At 34.0% G+C, this 25,114-nt stretch overlaps 2 protein-coding genes across 2 annotated transcripts; one reads left to right on the top strand and one right to left on the bottom strand.

The window, feature by feature from the left end:
* The first annotated feature begins 5,434 nt into the window (after positions 1-5,434).
* Positions 5,435-6,037, top strand: LOC114729137 (uncharacterized). Its single transcript, XM_028916105.1, has one exon. The coding sequence runs from the start codon at positions 5,523-5,525 to the stop codon at positions 5,814-5,816; it is 294 nt and encodes a 97-aa protein (XP_028771938.1). The 5' UTR covers positions 5,435-5,522; the 3' UTR covers positions 5,817-6,037.
* Positions 6,038-13,417: 7,380 nt separating this feature from the next.
* Positions 13,418-23,737, bottom strand: LOC114729136 (biotin--protein ligase 1, chloroplastic). Its single transcript, XM_028916104.1, has 10 exons — positions 23,619-23,737; positions 23,163-23,433; positions 22,879-22,940; positions 22,639-22,787; positions 18,620-18,740; positions 18,277-18,432; positions 16,032-16,077; positions 15,138-15,204; positions 14,955-15,031; positions 13,418-13,996 (listed from the first exon to the last, which is right to left on the bottom strand). The coding sequence occupies exons 1-10, from the start codon at positions 23,629-23,631 to the stop codon at positions 13,954-13,956; spliced, it is 1,005 nt and encodes a 334-aa protein (XP_028771937.1). The 5' UTR covers positions 23,632-23,737; the 3' UTR covers positions 13,418-13,953.
* Between the last annotated feature and the right edge of the window lie 1,377 nt (positions 23,738-25,114).

The raw sequence follows: 25,114 nt of genomic DNA, 5'->3' as shown, positions 1-25,114 counted from the left end.
CTCTTAGAGGAAACAGAAGCTCATTAGAAGATTGGAAGGGATTGATAGACAGAGAAGTCACTGTGACCATCTAGGACTAAAAAACTTAAAGACAGACTCTGGGCTTTATTTCATAAACTGGGGCCCAGGAAAAGCTGTTCTGGTTCTAAAGATTAAGGGTGTGTTTGGGATGACGGTGATAAAAGTAACTTTTTTCAATTTGACTTTTACAAAAGTCAGATTGAGTAAAAGTCAGATACTGTAATGTGATTTATGTTTGGATTGGGTTTTGTAAAAAAATTAGTTTAAGACGCTGAAACTTGTTTGGATGATAAATGTAAAAGTAAGTTTGGATGTAAAATGACTTAAAAAGACATGAATTTTATTAAATAGTGCATATATAATATTAGATATATATAATGTGACTATTTTAAAAGAGGTAAAAAAAATTATTAAAAATAAAAATTTATATATAACGTAACTACTTTAAAAGAGATAAGGAAAATAAAATTATTAAAAGTAAACTCTCCAAATTAGATTTTATTAGTTAATTTTTTTTCATATAATGTTTTTATAAACATAAAATTATTGAATTAAGTGGGACCATTTAAATACCCTTTTCTTTTTTCATCTTTATTTTTGTCTCTCCATTTTTGTCTCTCCACGGCTGAGAAGCAACAATTTTGAGCTTCTCATTCAATTTGACTTTTTCATGAGAAGCCTATCTACTCCACTGTGATCCCAAAGAATAAAATTTAGGTAGAAGTTCGTTTGAGCTTTCAAATGAGCATTTGGTATCGTGCAATGTGATCCCAAACACGCTCTAAGGTGTAAATGGCTTAAATGGTGAGACCGGAACACAAAATTCTTTCATGCGTCCACCGTAATCAAAAGAAAGAAACAGAAATTTCTCTCTCTTTAGGATGATGTTGGAAACTAGGTGAGAGATCCCCAACAACTCAGTCAACTGGCTTGTAATTTCTTCAAAACTTTATATACCAAGAATGACTGTGTTGCAAGTCTAGTGGGATGGTGCTCTAAATTTCCACATCTAACTACTCTGGAACTAAATAGAATTTCTAGATTAGTGACATACATAGAAATTAAAAATACAGTTTCTGATATGGGAGCCTTCAAAGCTCTGGGGCCGGATGGACTACAAGTGCACTTCTTCCAAAGTCAATGGAACCACATTGGAGGGAAAACCTACAATATGGTGAAAGACTTCTTCCAATCCCCAAGCAAAGTGAAAGAGATTAATTAGACTAAAGTGGTCCTTATACCAAAAGTAGAGTACCTTACTAGGATCAAGGATTTTAGACCAATATCCCTATATAATGTTAGGTTCAAAATTGTCACGTAACTTCTAGCCAATAGGTTGAAAGATGTGATGGACAAGCTTATTAGCCGAGAACAACGCAGCTTCATTGCGAATTGATCTAGCTGTGATAATTATTATAGTGCAAGAGGCAATTCACACTATGAGGAAGAAAGGAAGAAAGAAAGGTTACGTAGCTATCAAACTTGATATGGAAAAGGCATATGACCATCTTGACTGGAATTTTATTAACCACACCTTTGTTTGTTTGAAGCTGGATAGGAGAATCATTAAGCACATGGAATGGGGAAGAAGGACCACAATTTAAACCGTCTCGAGGCATTCATCAGGGTGACCCTCTAAGCCCATACATCTTTGAGCTATGTACGGAGAGACTAGGACACTTGACCAGGGAGGAATGTAAGGCAAAGAGGTGGCACCCCCTTAAGTTGAGTAGCAGAGGGTTGTGCATATCACATCTTTTCTTTACAGATGACCTAATTTTTTTTACTAAAGCAACCAATGATCAGATGCTAGAAGTGAAAAGAATAATGGCTGGCTTTTGTAATGTTTGTGGACATCGTGTCAGCCTTGAAAAATCCAAGATGTTTTGCTCCAGAAATATTCATTTTAGTATAGCAATGGAACTCAGTCAAGCTCCAGGCCTTGGGATTACTCCTGATTTGGGGAAATACCTAGGAGTGCCTCTTTTTCATGAGAGAGTAAAAAAGGCTACCTTCTCTCCTATTATTCAGAATTGTCAAAGAAGACTCTCCTCTTTGAAAGGTAGATTTTTAAATATGGTAGGTAGAACGGTGCTTGTTAAATCTGTCTTGTTTGCTCTACCAAGCGATCAAATGCAATTTGTGATGCTACCTCTTGGCACTCTAGTTGAGATGGAAAAAATAAACAGAAGTTTTATTTGGTCACATGAAGAGGATGTCAGAAAGTCACACTTGATCTCCTGGGACAAAATTACCTCAACCTAGCAGGAGGGTAGGCTAGGAGTTAAAAAACCTTACTGCACTGATCAAAGCCTTTATAACGAAACTATGTTGGGGTCTATTAACCAAACGAAGTCTCTATGGCCGCAGTGCTCGAGAGCCAAGTATAATTGTGGCGATGGTGAAATACCAAATGTGTACAAACAACCAAATGCTTCCAGGACGTGGAAGTCCATAGTGGGAGTTTGGGAGCTGTTCATTTCAAAGATTGGAAAGAGAATCATTAATGGAGAAAACACCAGCTTTTGGTGGGACTTGTTGACCCCTCTCGATCGCCCTCTCATCTCATAGGTACACTACTTAGACAGTATAAACAACAATCATACCATTAAGGATTAGTTCAACGAAAATGGGGAATGGAATGCCGATCTCTGGAGGGGAATATTACTAGAATGAGTGATCAAAAAAATCCTCAAAATACCACCACCCCCCATGGGTAATGCAAAAGGTTGTTTTTGGTGGAGACCGGCAAAAGATGGTAATTTCTCTATCAAATCATCCTATGACTCAATTATGAGCAAAGAAGGGATGTATCAATCCAGCTTATGGGGGGAGTTATGGAAATGGCCGGTACATAAAAACATCGAGTTTTTCACGTGGCAAGTATTCCATGAGAGACTTTCTACTAACTTGCTTAGAGCCAAGAGAGGTCTTGCTAATTCAAATGAGTGTTCCTTCCTTTGTAACAATGAAGAGAGTGTCCTACATATCTTGAGAGACTGTCAAAGAGCAAGAGAGGCGCGGACTCTATTTTTAAATGCTAACCTTTTCTCTAGTTTTTTCTCTGGTAACTTGCAGGTTTGGCTTTGATGGAACAAAAGGAATTGCCCACGACGAGGAGAATTTAGAAATCACGACTGGATTAAAATCTTCTGCTTCGTCTGCTGGACATTATAGTCCTTGAGATGCACCTTTGTCTTCGAAGGGAAAAAGGGGACTTCGAGAGAACTCAAACATAAAATCCAATATCTGCTAACAGAAGAAGCTATTGGAGATCAATTAGGCATCAAGTCTTCAAATTCCTAGAGAGAGAAGAGAGGACTTGGACAACCCCACTGCAGGGAACCATAAGCATTGATGTGGATGGATCGGTCCGAGACAACATGCAAGCTGCTTGTGGAGGATGCATCAGAAATAGTGCAGGGGATTGGCTGATGGGATTCTAGAAAAGCATTGGCCTATGCTCCATCATTGAAGCTGAGTTGGTCGCGATTCGCACAGGTTTGGAGATTGGGAAGTAGTTAGGCTACCTCAACATGAGGATCTATACAAACTCAATGGATGCGTTTAATATGATTACTAGAGACTACTCTTTAGATTGTCCTTTAAGATCCATTACTGCCGACATCAGGGATCGAATATTTGACCAAGAAGTGGAATTTCATCACACCAGAAGGGATGTTATCAGATGTGCCGATTATCTGGCCAAGACAGGACATGGAATGGGCTTTCATACAAAGCTCCTCAAGGACGTGCTAGAGGGATGTACTGACCTCTTTCTGCAAGATAAGTCGAATGGCTATGCTTACTAGCCTTGTCGAACGTATTGGGATGATCGTCTAATCCCCCGCTTTTGTTTTTTCTTTTCCTTTCTTTTCTTTTCCAAGCTTAACTTGTCACTAACTGTTTGAAAAAAAAATATAATCTTCCGGTTCTTAATATAGGACCCAATTGTTAAGTTGGTTTTGGTCCTAAATATAAGACCCATTTCTCATATTTATCAATTTTCTCTAAATTACCCCTATAGATACTCTCTCAACCATAATCAAGGAAAAGAGGGAGATGAGGTATTAAGAAAGATAATTATAGTGTTTTAGGAAAAATGTGTCACATTTCTTATAATTAACTAACTTATCTAACTTCATTAATCTAATCAAATTTGTTAAATATGTCTTATATTAAGGACTGGAGGAGTACCTTTTATTGTGGTTTTTACAGGATATTTCTAGCATGTTCACGCACCTTAATTCCCATTGTTAAATAGTTAAAGTTATATAAAATACAAAAATTTCATGTTTTATCTTAATTAAAGAGTTGTAAAAGTTCTTTTTAAAATTTACGGTATCACCATTGAAAATTGAAGAACAAAAATAAATAATCATTAAAATGCTTTTATATAATGCTCTATAATTTGAATTAAAAAAAAGTCTTGTAGAAAAGACTTTATATACAAGATAGGAAATTTTAATATGTAAGTCCCTAAAATTTTGTCTTTTTAATAACGTCTTTATAGTTTTTTTTCTTCCTTTTTATCAAATCCTTGTAATTTCACATGATTTTAATGAGATCTTATAGTTTTTTTTTCTTTTAATCATATCCTTCATTAAGTCCTTATAGTTTCATATGACTTGTTAAAAAAAGCATTTATATAGTTTTTAGTTCCTCATATTTGCTCTCATTTTAATTTTGTTTTTTAAGCTTCTTTTTGTTTTAAACATTCGTCCATATAATTTAATAAAAATTTATATCATTTTGCCCCTTGAGGAACTAAAATTAATTATTTAAAACTTGAGATACTAAAACCAAAACAAGAAGAAATTGGAAAGACTAAAAATTATATTAACCCTTGAAAAAATTATAGGAACTTAATTAAAAATCAGGTGAATCTATAATCACATGATGAAGAGAAAACAAAAATTACACGAATTAGATTAAAAAAACTGCAAAAATATAATTAAAAATAAGATGAAATTACAGGAACATGCAAATTAATTTTATTTAAAAAAATAAAAGGAGCATGTGCATTTACAATCTACCATTTTCTGAGTAACACAGGGTCAATATTTTTTTTTAATCTAATGGTGGCAAAAAAAAAAAAAGCAGGCGGGGGAAAATCACGACTATTTTTTAAATAAAATAAAAAAAACTATATTTCACAAAGAAAAAGAAAGTAAAAACTATTAAAAGGGACGGAGAAACAAAACAAAATTTGAAGGCCACATAAATTGAAGCGGTCCAAAACAAAAGAACCAAATGAATCTTTGAAAGAAGAAATCAAAAACGAGAAAATCATCTTCGGCTCTCCCCACTAAACTACAGACCTCCTCTTCTGTCAGCCACCAAACCCAACGCCGTCTACGTGTTCAATTCCACAACCACTTTTTTTATTTATTTATTTAGGAAAAAAAATCCATCACAATATCAACACAATCTCTCCTAAAAATCCCTCTCTCTCTCTCTCTGTCTCTTCTCTGATTCTCTGGTTCCGATATAGCACTAATATGATTCCAGTGGTGTTGAGCCAGGTGGCCACCGGCCTGAGCGTGCTCGCCGGAGCTGTTCTGGTTAAATCGGTGGTGGACCAGAAGCCCATGGCCGGCCCGTTTCCTCGCTGTCCTTCTTGCAACGGAACCGGTCGAGTTACTTGCCTGTGCTCCCGATGGTCCGACGGCGATTTCGGCTGCAGAGCTTGTGCCGGTTCAGGCCGAATGGCTTGCAGCAGTTGTGGCGGAACCGGAACCGGCCGACCCTTGCCTGCTAGAATCACAGTGCCGTCGCCGGACCGCCCCTCCTAGTTCACCGGTCGGTTCGGTTTTGATGTCGGTACTATTTTTCATGTATAAATTGTCTCGTGTATATATATATATATATATATATAGCTTTGTTTTTGTCCATTTTTATTCTTACTGAAATCTATGTAATATGTTAAGTGCATGACACTTGTGACCCAGAAGAGAGAAGACTGTTATTATCATGTTGTGACTGAGGTTCTTACCAAATCATGCAACTTCTTTGTCCCCCCCCCCCCCCGGGGTAAAAAATCATGCAACTTCATGTGATACATGTAGTCTGATTTGCTTCCAAATTTTGAATTTTTTTTTTGACCTGATTCCAAATTTTGAATTAATACTTTGTATAAATGAGTAGAAGAAATTGCGCGTCAATTATGTGCAATATGCTAGGTGTATTATTAGTATATAGGGTTAATATCAGTATATGATATTCTTTTTGGCTTTGATCATTGAAACCAGTAGTTTTTATTCCATCAAATTTGCCTCATTTTAGCTAGTTTTAATCTTCAAAATTTGAAGGTAGTGATTTTGATTCATGAAATATGACTTTATTTTGATTTTGGTTTTTATCTAAAGATCAAAAACGTTGTTCCAATTACTAAAATTCTTTAAGCAGATAAAAATGAAATCAAATTTAATGTCAAATTTGAAACTAATGGTTTTGCCATTTTGGTCACTGAATTTTGACATCATTTTAGCTTTGATGTTTAAAATTTGATACAAGTGATTTAATCGGGTTATGAAATATGACTTTATTTTTGTTTTGATTCTTGTTGTAGGAACTAAAAAACACTATTTGATAATCCAAAACTAAATGAGGCCAAATTTTAGGAGTAAAAATAAGATGAGATTATATTTCAAGGACTAAAAACTGGTATTAACTATAGTATGTAATTAATCATGTAGTATGTTCAATATTAAATATATATATACATATATAATATTCAATTAATATTGTTGGCTAGATTTAAGCATTATCCTCGATCTAAATAATTCATCTAACATTATTTTAACTTTTACAAAGCTTAAATTCCAAACCCAAAAGCATTTTTTTTTAAAAAGTATTCTTTTCACATATCTATCTCTTATACTATGAAATTACTTTTAAAATTGTGGTTTGATTCCAGCCAAACAGCCAGTTGACTCCATCGGTTAATTTTGTTTTGGTTTTATAATTTATACTAATTATTCAAAAATATATGATTTAGCATTATAATAATGAGATTTGATTTATCATTATAATAATGTGATTTGAACACAACATTCTTGTCCAGTTTCTGTTGCTCATTGTGGAGGTAATAGCACACTTGCCTTCAAAATCGTGAATTCTGGTGTTAAATAAACTCGTGCAACTATTTGTTTGTCTGGTTGTTCATATTGGTTTAGAGATGAAGCATGGCAATAAATCCTGTCCATACGACATTGTTTATTGGGACACAGGAACCCGATAACACATAAAATGTAAAAAAAAAATTTATTAATTACTACTGGTTTCTAATATAAAAATTAGATAAATAATTTAAAATTTTAAAAAAACTAGTTAAATTAGTCATTTGTCACAAATATTTGTTGATATCGTTAAACTATGTTTTTTAATTATGTGCATTTGAGAGATTAAAATTATTTTTTAGTGGGAATCTCTTATAATCAATAGATATATTTTGAAAAAAAAAGAAGATAAAATGAATTAACATTTTATATTTAAGACTAAATAAAATTTCTAAGTTCTTGTATTAAGAAATACTCGTAATAAAATATAATGATGCAATCAATAACCAGACTCCTAAATTCTCTGCTGTATTAGTTCTTTTAAGGAACCAAATGAGTCACATCAAAAGCTGCATTTAAACCCACGTTTTATAAAGCTTCAGTCTATTTAACTTAAATTATGGGGGTCTCTTTTATTTTGAAAACTCCTGTGAACCTCCTTTAAAGTGAAAAGTATAAGTTTCACAAATTTTTTTTTTTTTTTAGTTTTGAGATTTAACTTTCATCCACTTAACTATTAGATGAGCATCAAATTATAGTATTGACTTATTATTTTGATCAAAATGCCTCTTCTTAATGCAAATGTTACACAATAATTACCATTTAATCATATATGACATATCTTTATCCGAAATCAAAAAATAATTTTAATACATATTTTAATATTTGTAGCATATTATTAAATAGATTACCATATTACAAATTTTGATTAATTTTATGAATATAAATTTTTATTTTTCAATAAATTTAAATTTTTAATCTCATTTATTGATTAAAACTTACTTGTGATGTAATCCCCTAAGTATATATTGAAATGAAAATGTTTTGCAATCGTATGTCTTTGTAATTATATTATAAATTTATAACATATTTATAATAAAAATTTCCAAATATAATTTATAAAACATATATTTGTTAAAAAATTATTCAAATTTTCGATTAAGTTATTCTTATCATAAGTTACTCAAATTTTGTCTAAATTTACTAAACAGATCAATGATAAATGTTAATATTAAAAGATAAATTAGAGATTTGGTATAATGAGGGGTAAATTGGTCGGTAAACAAGACTTATTCTAATATGATTTTTAATTAAAAAACATATTCCAAGAATATTTGAGAATGTTTATTAACAGTGTTAATGAGGAGATCTATATAATCAAGCTAAAACAGAAGGGTTGTTAAAGTATTTTACTCAAAAAAATACTCCTCCGATCCTTAATATAGGACCTAATTGTTGAATTAGTTTTGGTTCTAAATATAAGACTAATTTCTCATATTTTTTGGTCCTAAAAATACTCCTCCGGTCTTTAATATTCTCTCAACCATAATCAAGTAGAAGAGGAAGAGAGGGTATTAAGAAAGATGACTATGGTATTTTAGAAAAAACGTGTCATATTTCTTATAATTAACTAATTTACCTAACTTTCTTAATCTAATCAAATTAATTAAATGAGTCTTATATTAATGATCGGAAGAGTACTATCTTAGATAAAAGAACTAGTTGAAAAATTAATTTGGTACTAAATATAAAACTTCAATTCACACTATCTCCCGTATTTATTCAATTTTTTTTTTCAAAATAGTCTTTGTATTGTGAAAATAGTTTTTATATTAATTGTACATGTTAAAGTGTCTCCATTTAAATGCATATAATTAACAAAGATATTTTAGGAAAACAACACAAATTTATTACAAATAACTAATTTAACTAATTTTTTTATTATTTACAAATTAAATATCTAGCTGGGAAATGGTAACAATTTCTATTTGCCATGTCAGTCCATCCTTATTTGTTAATGAAAGCATGTGGCTGCAATCGGTGTTTCTATTCTAGAATTACAAGTCCCAAAAATCCTCATCAGAGGGAAAATTTGGGTGTGGTGCTGCTTGACCTTAATTAAGCCGATTTTATAATTTGGAAGCTAATCTACCAAAGCAATAATAAATGATTATTAGGCATATAATAAGTTCAAGCAAACCAAAGAAAAAATTTATCTTCTTATTTAATAATTCAAATTGTTTCACTAATTTAATAAAGAAATAACAGAACTTATAACGTAACTTGTACGAGGATTATCAATAAAGATATCGAACCATTATGAAAAACTTGTGCTCTTTATGGGACTTTCAGTGCTAAGTTATGTTCATTTCTTTTCTTTTCTTTTTTTTCTTTCTTTCTTTTCAAGTCACATGTATTTATGGTAAACTCCTATGAAAAAGCATAATATATGGTTCGAGTTGTTTTCTAGAGCACTGTTATTAAGAATTATTCCGCCATACAAAGTAAAAATAGAAGACAACATTTTTTTTTGGATTAAATGAACCTTTTCTACCATCTGCAGAAAAAAGGGTACCATAACACTAGAAATCGAATACTTAACAATGTTTATTATCCAATTCAGATGATAGAATAATCAAAATTTTGCTACCTTTAGGAAGCTTCAAAGTATATCGTTTATCTTAATTTTTTTAGCAATTTCATTCTCGGCCACTAGCTTCCCGTATAAAGCTAGCAAACTAATTGAATCACGATCAAAAGCAACGCAAAAATGCAATTAAACTCCCACCAGTTGCTTAAGAGACAAATTATTATTATTTCTGAAAGTTTATCTCAGAAAAACTTATAAAAACAGTGGGGGGGAAAAAAAGAAATTATGAACAGACTTGTATATTTTGTTGCGGCCCACAAGTCTACCTTCCAACTTAAAATCGTCAAGCTTGGTAGTTGTGTGTCATGTTCTGGGGTAAATTAGTCTAAATGGTTTCGTGTTTACATTTTGTGAATTAGATGTGAGTTTAATTATTTTCAGTTTTGTGCGTGTGAAGATTTACTACTAAAATATTTTTGCACCTATGTGATACAGATCACCTCAACATGGAATGATTCAACATCAAAGAAAATCAGTTCATCCTCCAAGCTTTTATATTTTATAAATAAGTTTTTATCCAAAATCTAATCATCTCATCCCACTACTAATCCTAGCACAAACCTTATTATGGCAATATTTCATAATCTTCATTCAAACCCCTATATCTCACTTGCTGTTGAAGCTCTTTTTCTTGAAATACAACGTGGAGGCAAAAAGCCTAAAATCAAACTCAACGACTATTTTTTGTAAAGCCTCAAGAGACCACAAGAGAGGTCATTTTTCATTATGACTTTGCACTCAAATGAACGTTACTAAGAATTCGATAATTAATTTACAAATATTAAAAAAATTGTTTAAATTCGTTAGTTTTAATAAATGACTATTGTCTTCCTTAATACCTCTATCAATCATATGCATTAAAATTACCAACATGAGCACTCAGCATGGGGACTAAAAACTACTTGGGACAAAATAAATAAATATTAAAAACCAAGTACGGGCAATTCCCGCTGATATAAATATTGGCTTCTCTAAAGATATTTATATTATCCAGTGTAAAAAGTGTTTATAAACCCACCATTTGCTCATTAAACCCACCTCCAAAAGAACACAACTTTCTTTCCTCTGTCCAAATCTCAGATTTCTTTTGCCCATATTGAAGATGTGTTGAGGATCTTCATTTTCCGAAGTTCTTGTAATCACGTGATGAAGGTGAAATTTTCAATCCCAAACCTTCTTGACAGTGCCCAAAACAACCTGATCAGTTCACTCGAATTAAGTGAAGCTTTGTCTGCTAGGAGTTTTGGCAAATCTGAAGCATTACATTCATGAATGATGGAGAGATGGAAGGGTGGACTTCCACCCACTTCCTATTTTGCTGTCCTTTTGAAAATGACCAGACCAGCGTATGATCAGGGTCAGAGACACATTGGATGTTAGACAAACAATTTTAGAAAAAACGTGTCATATTTCTTATAAATTAACTATTACCTAACTTTCTAATCTAATCAAATTATTAAATGAGTCTTATATTAATGATCGGAAGAGTCCTATCCTAGATAAAAAAAGAACTAGTTTGAAAATTAATTTGGTACTAAATATAAAACTTCAATTCACACTATCTCCTCCGTATTTATTCAATTTTTTTTTTCAAAATAGTCTTTGTATTGTGAAAATAGTTTTTATATTAATTGTACATGTTAAAGTGTCTCCATTTAAATGCATATAATTAACAAAGATATTTTAGGAAAACAACACAAATTTATTACAAATAACTAATTTAACTAATTTTTTTATATTTACAAATTAAATATCTAGCTGGGAAATGGTAACAATTTCTATTTGCCATGTCAGTCCATCCTTATTTGTTATGAAAGCATGTGGCTGCAATCGGTGTTTCTATTCTAGAATTACAAGTCCCAAAAATCCTCATCAGAGGGAAATTTTGGGTGTGGTGCTGCTTGACCTTAATTAAGCCGATTTTATAATTGGGAAGCTAATCTACCAAAGCAATAATAAATGATTATTAGGCATATAATAAGTTCAAGCAAACCAAAGAAAAAATTTATCTTCTTATTTAATAATTCAAATTGTTTCACTAATTTAATAAAGAAATAACAGAACTTATAACGTAACTTGTACGAGGATTATCAATAAAGATATCGAACCATTATGAAAAACTTGTGCTCTTTATGGGACTTTCAGTGCTAAGTTATGTTCATTTCTTTTCTTTTCTTTTTTTTCTTTCTTTCTTTTCAAGTCACATGTATTTATGGTAAACTCCTATGAAAAAGCATAATATATGGTTCGAGTTGTTTTCTAGAGCACTGTTATTAAGAATTATTCCGCCATACAAAGTAAAAATAGAAGACAACATTTTTTTTGGATTAAATGAACCTTTTCTACCATCTGCAGAAAAAAGGGTACCATAACACTAGAAATCGAATACTTAACAATGTTTATTATCCAATTCAGATGATAGAATAATCAAAATTTTGCTACCTTTAGGAAGCTTCAAAGTATATCGTTTATCTTAATTTTTTTAGCAATTTCATTCTCGGCCACTAGCTTCCCGTATAAAGCTAGCAAACTAATTGAATCACGATCAAAAGCAACGCAAAATGCAATTAAACTCCCACCAGTTGCTTAAGAGACAAATTATTATTATTTCTGAAAGTTTATCTCAGAAAACTTATAAAAACAGTGGGGGGGAAAAAAAGAAATTATGAACAGACTTGTATATTTTGTTGCGGCCCACAAGTCTACCTTCCAACTTAAAATCGTCAAGCTTGGTAGTTGTGTGTCATGTTCTGGGGTAAATTAGTCTAAATGGTTTCGTGTTTACATTTTGTGAATTAGATGTGAGTTTAATTATTTTCAGTTTTGTGCGTGTGAAGATTTACTACTAAAATATTTTTGCACCTATGTGATACAGATCACCTCAACATGGAATGATTCAACATCAAAGAAAATCAGTTCATCATCCAAGCTTTTATATTTTATAAATAAGTTTTTATCCAAAATCTAATCATCTCATCCCACTACTAATCCTAGCACAAACCTTATTATGGCAATATTTCATAATCTTCATTCAAACCCCTATATCTCACTTGCTGTTGAAGCTCTTTTTCTTGAAATACAACGTGGAGGCAAAAAGCCTAAAATCAAACTCAACGACTATTTTTTGTAAAGCCTCAAGAGACCACAAGAGAGGTCATTTTTCATTATGACTTTGCACTCAAAATGAACGTTACTAAGAATTCGATAATTAATTTACAAATATTAAAAAAATTGTTTAAATTCGTTAGTTTTAATAAATGACTATTGTCTTCCATTAAAATACCTCTATCAATCATATGCATTAAAATTACCAACATGAGCACTCAGCATGGGGACTAAAAACTACTTGGGACAAAATAAATAAATATTAAAAACCAAGTACGGGCAATTCCCGCTGATATAAATATGGCTTCTCTAAAGATATTTATATTATCCAGTGTAAAAAGTGTTTTATAAACCCACCATTTGCTCATTAAACCCACCTCCAAAAGAACACAACTTTCTTTCCTCTGTCCAAATCTCAGATTTCTTTTGCCCATATTGAAGATGTGTTGAGGATCTTCATTTTCCGAAGTTCTTGTAATCACGTGATGAAGGTGAAATTTTCAATCCCAAACCTTCTTGACAGTGCCCAAAACAACCTGATCAGTTCACTCGAATTAAGTGAAGCTTTGTCTGCTAGGAGTTTTGGCAAATCTGAAGCATTACATTCATGAATGATGGAGAGATGGAAGGGTGGACTTCCACCCACTTCCTATTTTGCTGTCCTTTTGAAAATGACCAGACCAGCGTATGATCAGGGTCAGAGACACATTGGATGTTAGACAAACATCTGTCAAGATTTATTGCCTCCAAGCCACATATCGCTTAGGCATTTTGTTGAAACAATGTGGGTTGTACACGTCTATAGAGAACTCTTTACTGTTCTATAGGATACAATCATATAAAGACACTAAAACCCAGACCCGTTCCGCTATTAGAGAACATGCCACTTTGTGTTTTCTGTTTCATACCAAGAGGGTAGATTATCTCCCCAGTGATTCCACCCTTTCTTCCACACCCCCCCCCCCCCCCCCCAAAAAAAAGAAAAAAAAAAAGGAACAAGCACTAACATCCTGAGATTAAAACGAGGATCGAACTCACAATCTCCCACATTTCCTTGATGGTGCATACAGTGTGGAAGAGTTCTTGCCTCGTGTGGAGTGTCCTAAGGAATCTTCCTCACTCAAGTTTCCTTCTAATCAGTCCCTTGAAGAAATCAAAGCTACATCCACAAAAGAGGAATAGGCATTAAGTTATAACGAGACACAACAATAACTAGTCTGAAATTTCAAATTTGTCCATGATTTCATAACCCAGCGACATGAAAACTTCTCTACAAGTAGTGGGTTTGATCTTTCTTATAATCTCAGACTATAAATACATACTCCTCCGATTGAAACTATAGCTTGTATGAAATTTACATGACTACAAAATCTCACAAGCCTCACCATTCATATCTATAATTTCATTTTCACAAGTCATACAACTGTTGCTCACACTGGCAGACGTGCTTTTCATCATTTTATTATTAATTTAATTCCTTTACCTCCTCTCTACTTTTTTTTCCCCTCCAACTACTTCAATTGAAGTTGAACTTGAATTTTAATCTTATCACCTAAATTTTTATTCAAATCAATATATTCTCAGACAAAGAATGTTTATCAGGAAATTCTTTATCTCATGTATATAGCGAAAATAAATAAAAATATTGTGTTCATTGATTGTAAAAATAATACTCTCTCTATCTCTCTCTCGTAAGAGATGTTTAAATTTTACCACGCATTATTTTGTTTTAAGAAATAATATACTATTTTCTAACAATTTTTTAAAATTACAGATTTTTTTCTAAAATACTTTCAATTTATAATTTGTATCTTATGTAACAAGCATTAACTATGCCTTTGGCTAACATAAATACTTACTTTTTAATATATGGAATAAACCATGGCTAAAAACTTTAAAAAAAATCTAATAAAAATATTTTTATTGGGCAAATTTTTATGGAGAATGTATAATTAAACATCTTTCAACTAAAGAAAGAGTAATTTGCCCTTATTGATAAAATTGTTTATTTAATTATTCTGAGTTATCCTGAAAACAATGCTGAATTCTGGCCCTTGGACTCTTGAATTTTACTCTGAATAGGTTATCAAAAGCAATAGTCAAAAGCTATTCATTACCTATTGCCATCAGGATGGAGCTCACACATTTGATTATCATCGCCAACAGCCAACAAGTAACCTGAGGATGTTAAACCCTACATAATATTGAAAAAAAAAAAATTTAGATGATAGGAATAAGACAACTATATCTAGAAGAATGAAGATGAACTTGCGAGGCAAAGATGCTCATATTTGCCATACCTGAATGGTTACCACATGTTCAATCACTTTGTCCTCGTTCTTTTCTTGCACAATAACTCTCTGTCCACTGCATGACATTTTGCATATTCAAATTACTCAAACTAAATAATTCCACAAATATGAGTGTTGATTCATACAGCATAACATCAAAAGCCTAAGCTAATTAGATTCAGTATAGTCGAGTTCAGCTTTGAGATATACGACAAGGGATACAGATGCCAGTTCAACTCTTTTATGGTCAGGTTATCATGCTTAAAGGACATGAAAAGTTAATTACCAAATATTTCGAAGGCTCATATTATTCAATTGGAAAAAAATCACTCCTCCTCCAAACATCTATATTTTACAAAATTTTTGTTCAAATGAAGTACCAGGACCCCATCTAGCAGATCCACAGAAAATGGATGTGCCAAGTTCAAAGGTATTGCAGGATAGAAATATTATTAGTTTTGATTTCTTTCATATTCTATATAGCCATACACATTCATTTACAAGAATCAATATTAGTCATCCAGAAAGCTAACAGAAAAATGAAAATTTCCAGATTGACAATTCTCTGTTTTGAGGATGGAATGCTGGCACAAACTGTTATCACATTTTTGCCAATATGCTAAAGTTTGCAGCCTCAAAACCGCTTCTCATTTCTCTTTCAACTGAAACCATAATAAAGCAATCATATGCACATATCCTCATTAGGATTAGGTCCCGCCTGAATCTCCATATTACATTTCATCTACAATTAATACTTGCAAGAAAAATTCTATGCATTTAGCATGCAAGCCACAAGTTTAAGACGAAAACGGCTATTGTAGCCAGTAGCAAACTTTCCTTCAAATATTATCCACAGGTGACCTACAGATGAGAATGACTAAGAGTGTGTAAAATCCACGTCACCTGTGCAACCAAGTCTTATAATATAGCTGCTCCAGGGTTTGGAATCCTGCATCACATGGAGCGAGTGAACTTGACAACACACCAATACGAAGTTCTCCAAATTATTGATTTGTTATCAGTTTCTAATTGATAGAGGATAAAGTTGTTGCCACTTCATTATAGTTACTTAATTACTGAAACATTTCTAACAAGAATAAAAACAGAAAACATTTATAAAGGAAAATAGCACGTCATGTTGAATTTTAGGCATACATTATAAAACTTTTCCCTTCTGTCTCTTGAATAGAAGCCAAGATTAACATCTCTGAAAAACAGTCATACCTCTCATGATAAAATTAACCTAACAAGAGGATATGGTTGATACTAAACTCTTAAATGCATCCAAAAGGTATAACAATGTTCAGTGCATAGAATAACAGGTATGTCTTAATATATGAATAACCACACAAAGAGGAAGTGTAAGTTTCTAAAATTCCCATCTCCATCTATGAAAACCCTAATTATATATTTTTAATTTTGATTTCAATCATATAAAAAGATGAATTTTAAAGTATCATCAAATGTCCATCTTTGACAATTCTTTTTGCATAGCCATTGCAATCTGTCATCATTGTTGAAAGGATGGGAATCTGTTATGCAATTATAAAGCATGTTTCCTAATCAATGGTAGTTAAGTGATTAGGCTATGTTTAGTAGTTAGATGCTTCCGTCAGTAGTTGCCTACATAAGGACCATATGCCCAGAATATTGTGTACGTTTTCATTATGAACTGAAGCACTGAATTGTTCAGCATCTCATTTCTGTCTGGTTTCCTTTCTCTCTCTCTTGATTTCCCTGTTCGCCTTCCTTTCTTTTTTCCCTCTTTCTCTTATACAGAATAATTCTGTAACAAATGGTATCCAGAGCCATGGGTTCTCGGCCTTTCCCACCTAAATTTCCAACGTTCTATGACTATTACAAGATCAATTATTGTTGTAAGGTGGCGGACAAATGACTCCAATTCATCAAAGGTCAACTTGGAACAGTCAATACCTTGCAAGAAACAGTTAATGGCATGACAGATTGACTGCAAGTCTTGGCTTGCAGCGTTGAGGAGATTAGAGCAGTCATCACAAACCCAGCTACTAAACATGATCAACCCAGAATTGAAAATTGAAATCATAAGCAAACAAACAAAAAACAGAGAAGTGGGGCAACCTCGACAGATGCGATTTACCAAGATGTTCTTCCTTCGATCTTGAGGTGTGAGAGATATTTCAAACTAGATGGAACCCCAAAAGAGGCGAAAGTCTAGATAGCCAGCATCCACCTTGATGAAGATGCCTTTCAATGGCAGCTAGCATGCAGACAGCGATAGAGCGACCTGCGTTGATAGAGAATTTGCTGTGGGCCAGTGGGTTTTCCAGAAATTACAACCCTATAGACAAATTTCTGCACCGACAAGGAATTCTCAAAAGCTGGCTCCTAGGTATTTTGGGCCTAAAAAGGTCCTAGAAAGGATTGGGAAGGTTGCCTACAAGCTAGAACTTCTTCCATAAACCAGGATTCATTCAGTTTTCCACATTTCAATGCTGAAACTATGTCTTGACCCTTCGGTTAAGCCAAGACATCCACCTATTGATTTTCCTGAGCTGCCTACAGTTCAAGAACCAGAATGGACTTTAAATAAGAGGGTTGACAGGAGGACGCAGATAATTACAGAAATTTTGGTACGATGGAAAGGAAAGCCTGATGAAGAAGCTTCTTGGATGCCTCTATTCCAGTTTCGACAACAATTTCCAGACTTAGTTATACCTGATCCTTAAGGGCAAGGATCTTTTGAAGGGGGTTATGTAATTATAAAGCATGTTTCATAAGCAAGGGTAGTTAAGTCATTAGGTTATGTTCAGTAGTTAGTTACGTTTTATGTTTCCGTTAGTAGTTGCTTATATAAGGACCATGTGTCCAGAGTATTGTGTATGTTTTCGTTATGAATTGAAGTACTGAATTGTTCAGCATCTCTCATTTCTCTTTGGTTTCCTTTCTTTCTCTCTTGATTCCCCTGTTCTCCATCCTTTCTTTTTCCCTCTTTCTCCCTCTTTCTCTCATACAGAATAATAATTCTGTAACAGAATCACGCATTCCACAAATAATTTTAAATTAATAACTCAACTGTGAATCTCTCACGGATGGAAAAGGAGAGCCGAAATTGGGAAGTTTAATTTAGATGTTCACAAGAAAGTACTTGAATTATTCATTAGAATACCTTGATTCACAAAAAGATCATAGAATTTCTCAAATTTACTGAAGAAGGTTGCCAGAACATCTTCTCTTCGAAATTGGTATGCTTTCCTGGACAATTCTCTTACAGCCATATCTAAGCATGTTGTTGGCTTCTCATTGTTGACATTCAACCCAATCCCTGTAAGAGATATGAGTATCTATCTTTATTAAGAGCATAAATTTGGACACATTTTGTGATATCAAGATGACGTTAACAAAACTCAAAGTTTTTTCAAAGAACAGAGATTTGTTAAGAATTTGAAATTAGGGTCATTGGTAAGCGAACGGCCATAATAGAATAGCAATTCAAGAGTATAACTTATTACCTGCACTAACATTAAACTTCTTAGATTTATATGTTGAGGTACATAAAATGCCTCCAACTTTAAGGCCATTTAAGTAGAGATCATTTGGCCACTTAATTTTCACATCAACACTGGGTAAGCCCTGGAGTGGAAAATGTCAAAAAAAAAGAGACATTTAATAGAAGAATCAATCACATATTATTTAAGCATTGCACTAAATCGAGCAAGTAAGATTAAGTGACTAATTTAGCACAAGGAAGATATTTTAAAAAAAAAAATGCAAACTTACTAAATCACTGACCATCCAGTTAATCGTTACTTCATAAAGGAGGAACTTAACCTTTCTCTTCCTTTCAGAAAACTTGCAACAAATGTATGCTTCATCTTTGATGGGTTCCGTGTCACATTCTTATTATATTAAAAAGTAAGATGAATCAAACAGGTCTGACGTTGAGCTAAGAAAAACGAAATCATCCCTAATAACATATTCTCTCAGATATCTATGACTTAGATTTTCCCAGGTTAAAAAAAAAAAAAAAACACCACACACACACAAACACACTAAATATAACAATTAATTTTCTCAAAATGCCAATCATATATAATAGGATATGGCTTGTTGCTCTAAAGAATTGTCTTGAATGGTACTAAATAGAGAAACTCCGCCTATATTGTATAGCCGGTCCCAAGCCCGGATAAAGGAGGGTTGTGTTAGGCCTTCGACAGCCAACGTAAAAACTTGTCGAATCTCATGAACATGGATCAACGAAGTAATTATGCTAATGCTAGGCATTGCCCAGTTTGGATAAAGGAGGAGGGTTGTGTTAGGCCCTCGACAGCCAACGTAAAAACTCGTCGAATCTCATGAATATGGATCAACGAAGTAATTATGCTAATGCTAGGTCATTGCTCAGAAGTGACGCGCTGTATGGCTCGAGTACAGTGAGAAATGAGCTAGAGCCGCTGCATCGTCGCCCGGATGCAATGTTAAATGAGCGAGGGCTACCACACTCTCTTGGACTGAGGCGGCTAAAGAAGTTAGTTCATGAGACTGAGATTAGATTTGGCACTTGGAATATTGGGACGTTGAATGAGAAATCTATGGAAGTAGCAGGAGTTATGAGGGACAGAAGGATTAATATCTTGTGCCTTCAAGAAACCAAATGCACTGGAGAAGCTGGAGCTGCCAAAGAACTTGGAGAGTATAAACTTTGGTATACAGGAAAGGTGAGTGCAAGGAATGGGGTTGGTATCATCGTTGATGAAACATGGAAGAGAAAAGTGGGTAGAGGTTAAAAGGTTTGAAGATAGAATAATATCGTTAAGAGTAATTGTTGAAAAAGATACTATCAATATCATTAGTGCCTTGCACCTCAGGTTGGGACAGAAACACACCTTAAAGATAAGTTTTGGGAAGATATGGAGGGATTGGTTCAAAGCATACCACTCGAAGAAAAAAATTTTATTGGTGGGGACCTTAATGGACATGTTGGTAAGGAAGCAAGACAATTCAGCGGGGCCCATGGTGGTTTTGGTTTTGGGGAGCTTAATATTGGAAGACAATCTATTCTCGACTTTTCTCTTACATATAATCTTAAGATTGTCAACACTTGTTTTAAGAAGTGAGAGGAGCATTTAATGACGTACAAAAGTGGTGTCTCAAAATCACAGATTGATTTCTTTTTGGTTAAGAATCCAAATAGAAGATTGCGTACTAATTGCAAAGTGATTCCAAGAGATGAGGTGACTGCCCAACATAGAGTACTTATTCTTGATGTACGTTTTAAAAGTACCAGGCAAAAGTACCACTAAGTGGTAAAACCCAGGATTAGGTGGTGGCAGTTAAAGGGTGAGAAGCGAGAGTTATTTAAAAGGACCTTTTTAGAGGAAGGGATTTGGGAGTCGCAGGGAAATGCAAACATAATGTGGGAAGAGATAGCTACAAGGGTTCGTTTGGGAGGTAAAACAATTTTGGGAGAATCCAAAGGTCTTGCTCAGAGAGATAAGGAGACTTGGTGGTGGGATAACAGTGTGCAAGAGAAAATCAAACAGAAAAGAGATTATTTTAAGGCCATACACTTGTGCAATAGTGTAGAAAACCAGAAAAAGTATCAATTGGCTAAAAAGAGACGAAGAGAGTAGTGAACGAAACACGTACTAAAAACTTATGAAGGGTTTTATCAGGAGTTAGGAACAAAGACGAGAGAAAGAAATATTTAGAAGATTGCGAAGCAAAGGGAGAGGAAAAAGAGAGATATGGACCAAGTAAAGTGTATAAAGGATGAAGATGGTAAAGTGTTAGTTACTGATGGTGATATTAAGGACAGATGGGAGGCTTACTTTTACAAGTTGTTTAATGAGGAAAACAATTATGCGACTCAGGACTTAGAGGACTTGCTAATTAACGAAGATGATCGAATTTGGCCTTCTATCACAGGATCCGTATTGGAGAGGTTAAGACAGCTCTCAAGAAAATGGACAATGGAAAAGCCGTTGGGCCTAATGGTATCCCTATTGAAATTTGGAAATGTTTGGATGATGAGGGTGAGGTGTGGCTAATCAAACTTTTTAATGAACTTTTACGTTCTAAGAATATGCCGAATAGGTGGAGGAGAAGCATTTTAGTTCCTATGTATAAGAATAAAGGAAACATTCAAAACTGTGCAAGCTACAAAGAGATAAAACTTATGAGTCATACAATGAAGTTGTAGGAAAAAGTGATGAAATATAGGTTGAGGCTGGAGGCTTCTATTTCAGAAAACCAGTTTGGATTTTTCCAGATTTATGGGAGATCCACATCGGAAGCAATCTATTTACTAAGAGGGTTAATGGAAAGATATAGAAGTAAAAGAAGTAAAAGAAGGGATTTACATATGGTTTTTATTGACTTGAAAAAAACTTATGATCGTGTGCCAAGAGAAGTAATGTGGAAGGTTTTGGAAAAGAAAAGTGTACGGGTTGCTTATATTAAAACCATACAAATATGTATGAGGGGGTAACTACCAATGTAATGACGCCTGGAGGTGAGACAAAGGACTTCTCTATTCAGATTGGCCTACATCAGGGATCTTCTTTGAGTCTGTATTTGTTCAACATTGTTCTGAATGTTCTAACTGAACCTATTCAAAAAAGAATCCCTAAGTCCATGTTTTTCGCTGATGATACAATTCTCATGGCGGAATCAAAAGAAGAGATTAACACTAAATTAGAGTTATAGAGAAGGACTTTGGAGTCGAAAGGTTTCCACTTGAGCAAGAACAAAACAGAATATATGCATTGTGATTTTGAGAGGAGACAAAGCAATAGGGATTTGAAGGTGAAGATAGGGGAACAAATCATTCCTCAAGTATCAAAGTTTAAATACCTAGGATCCATTATACAAGAGAATGGGGAAATTGATAGAAACATTTCTTAGAATACAAACTGGTTGGTTAAAGTGGAGGAAAGTTACTGGAGTTATTTGTGATAAGAAGGTACCTGAGAACTTAAAGGAAAATTTTATCAGATTGCTATAAGACCAACTATGTTGTACGGTAGTGAATCTTGAGCAATAAAAGGAAATAAGAGCATAAAGTCGGGGTAGCAGAAATAAGAAATAGGATGTTGAGATGGATGTGTAATCATACAAAAAAAGATAAGATTCGAAATGAAAATATCAGAATAAGAGTCAGTGTGGCACCTATCCAAGAGAAAATGGTTGAAAATCGCTTAAGATGTTTGGACATGGGCAGAGAGAAGGCCATTGAAGGCTCTGGTGAGGAGGGTAGATCAGACAAGATGGAGTCCCATAAAAAGAAACAGAAGAAGATCAAGGAGAACGCTTAATGAAGTCATTGAACGAGACCTCCTAGTCAACAACATATCTAAAGATTGGGTTGTTGATAGAGCATAATGGCGTCGTGTGATTCATGTAGCCGACCCCACCTAGTGGGATAAGGCTTGTTGTTGTTGTTGTTGTTATTGGTACTGAAATAGAGAATACTAAAGTTCAAAAAGTATAGACCAAAGATCAAGTCAACAGGTAAAGATAAAACATTTACATTTTTGTTGCAGACATCCTTTATTGCCTCTGTGATAGCCAGGGAAACAACATATTGTAGTAAAGGAACAACTCGTCCATCTTCCATTTGTAGAGTAAAAGAAAATAAGAGGCAACCCAACGGAGACTCCCACACATTCTTTGACCGACCTGAGATTTTATGGAAATTAAACCATCGCAAACCAACGCAATGAAAATGCAAGCAGATAAGACAGGGAAACACAGTAACACGATCTCAAACCTCGTCCCTTGGTCTGAACATCAGCGACACAAACCGCGCCAATAGGAAGCTCACAAAAGTTGCTGTAGAAAAATATTTTGAAATCATCATCATCAATGTCAATATATATAATAAATGTAAAAAGTTAAAGGAAGCCACTCTCTTCCTAGAGCTGAGATGTGTGGCCTGCTTCCTCTGGCTCCATGTAATGCACAAGGCTGAGAGCTCAGATCCAATTTAAAATAACATGACATTAAATCACATAGAGGATACAAAACATAGGAATGTAACTCTGAAAGACATACTGTGAAACCACATCATGTGTTGAAGACAGCCGTGGGGACCAAATGAGAAACCGGCCAAATTTATGAGTAGAAAGCGAGCTCATGAATAAATCAATTCCAAAGGAGTCTTCTTTGAGAAGTTTATCATCCAGTTCAGAGCGCAAAATAATCGAAATTTCACTGCTGTCAGGAAGCTTCACAGTATTATTCGTCTTAATTGTTTTAGCAATTTCATTCTCGGCCAGTGACTTCCCGCATAAAACCAGCAAACCATCTGAGTTAATGGTTGAAGCTGGAAAAAACGCAGAAAGAAGAGTTCAAACATTAACTATTCAATATGTACGGTTGATTCAATCATCACAGAAAAATCTTGAAACCCAGCAGTAACCTCAAAGACGAATTATTATTTCTGAAAAAATCAGCACCCAAAAAAAAAAAAACTCATGGAAACAGTAAAGAAACAAAATGTGAACAAACCTGTGGGCTCCATCAATGAAGATATGTTGCAGAACCGGATAGTGGAAGCTAATCTTACTTTTGGTAAATAGAAGACGAACGGGGATGCAGAGGGTTCCGCACGAAACGGAGGGAGAGCAGTATTTCATTAATCGCCAGCGGTTGTAAGTATGAATTCTCAAGTCATGTCTCAGAAAATCCTGAGCCTATTCATTGTTCCACGTGTGGTCATCGTAGTCCTGTGATTACTCATAGGTGTCAACTTCGGGATGAACGCCCTTGTCACGTCTAAACTATGTTCAGGATGGGATGAATGCTACGGGAGAAATTCAATTTCAAAAGGAATTAAAAATCAAAACGAAAATTTGAGCAAGGAAAGGGACTCGCCATGTCAAATAATACTCAGTTTAAAATTAATTAAAAACAATAAATATATTAAAAAATATATTTTTTCTCAAATTTGTCTTTTTTTATTAAAAGAGTAAATGAGAGGTAATAAATGAAAAAAAAAATGAAAAGAGAATATATGAATAATAATAATGAGAAAAGAGAAAACTAAATTTGGTCAACTAAGGACAAAATAGAAAAAAAAAAAAAATATTTAGACAAACTCAAAAATAAAACTTATATTTTGGACTAGACTCATCTTCAAAAGTGATGTTTATATATAGCATCGAATGGAGTACAATTTAATTCGAATTTTCTCCCAATATATCATAGGTTAATTTTCTCCCACCTGTATCTATTTTCCCGCTATATTGAATCAAATAAGACAATCTAGTTTATAAGTATTGAAGTCCTTGATACCGTAATACTTCCTCCCTTTCCCTTTTAATTAACAGACGAGAATGCATTGAAGTCTTAGTCCTATGATGTTTTAGAGCATATAGGCATAATTTGAGTCCTTGTATTTGCTAGAGCACAAGCAAAGAAAGCATGCAGAAATGAAAACAAGAACAAGTAGAAGCTAAGTTATTGCTGCCAAGGCTTATTCAATCATTCAAATTCCACTATGGATAATTTGACTTTGAAGGCTAGAAGTGAAAAAGGGAGGGGATGACTGTTATTCCCAGCTAGACGAAAGGGATGAAAAGAACAAATTGAAAGAGGGAATAGAGAAATGATCATACCTTTTACTCTTCTAGGTTCCACGACGACAAGGTGAATGAGGATAAGCAACCACTATGCCTTCATGACACTCAAAATTTAGGGGGGAAAAGGAATGCCAAATGCCGAAACTAGGGCTGCTTACGGGACGGACCAGGACACCCTAGTCCTGAGTCCCGTCCTGAAAAAAGGACGAGAACATAATTTCTGTCTTGTGTCCCGTCCTGTCCCGGTCCCGATTGGGACAGGGACGGGACCGAGACATCCCATTAAGACCCCGCTTGTTAAAATTAAAAAAAAAAACTCTTAAATCGAAGCAAAAAAGGAGAAAGAGGGAAGCAGCAAAAAATTTCAATTGATCCTTTCCCAATCAAATGAGGCATACTGCAAAAAAAGCAACAGTAAAATTG

This window comes from Neltuma alba, unplaced genomic scaffold, assembly GCF_004799145.2.
Source record: "Neltuma alba isolate B1F8T4 unplaced genomic scaffold, ASM479914v2 tig00012607_pilon, whole genome shotgun sequence".
Classification (NCBI taxonomy): Eukaryota; Viridiplantae; Streptophyta; class Magnoliopsida; order Fabales; family Fabaceae; genus Neltuma; species Neltuma alba.
This window is presented reverse-complemented; position numbering and strand designations above follow the sequence as displayed.

Coding starts and splice junctions, on each gene's coding strand:
- LOC114729137 (XM_028916105.1), top strand. CDS start 5,523: ATGATTCCAGTGGTGTTGAGCCAGGTGGCCACCGGCCTGAGCGTGCTC.
- LOC114729136 (XM_028916104.1), bottom strand. Junction 18,433..18,619: donor GAAGTTTAATGTTAGTGCAG/GTAATAAGTTAT, acceptor TATCTCTTACAG/GGATTGGGTTGAATGTCAAC. Junction 15,205..16,031: donor TATAAGACTTGGTTGCACAG/GTGACGTGGATT, acceptor AATGTCATGCAG/TGGACAGAGAGTTATTGTGC.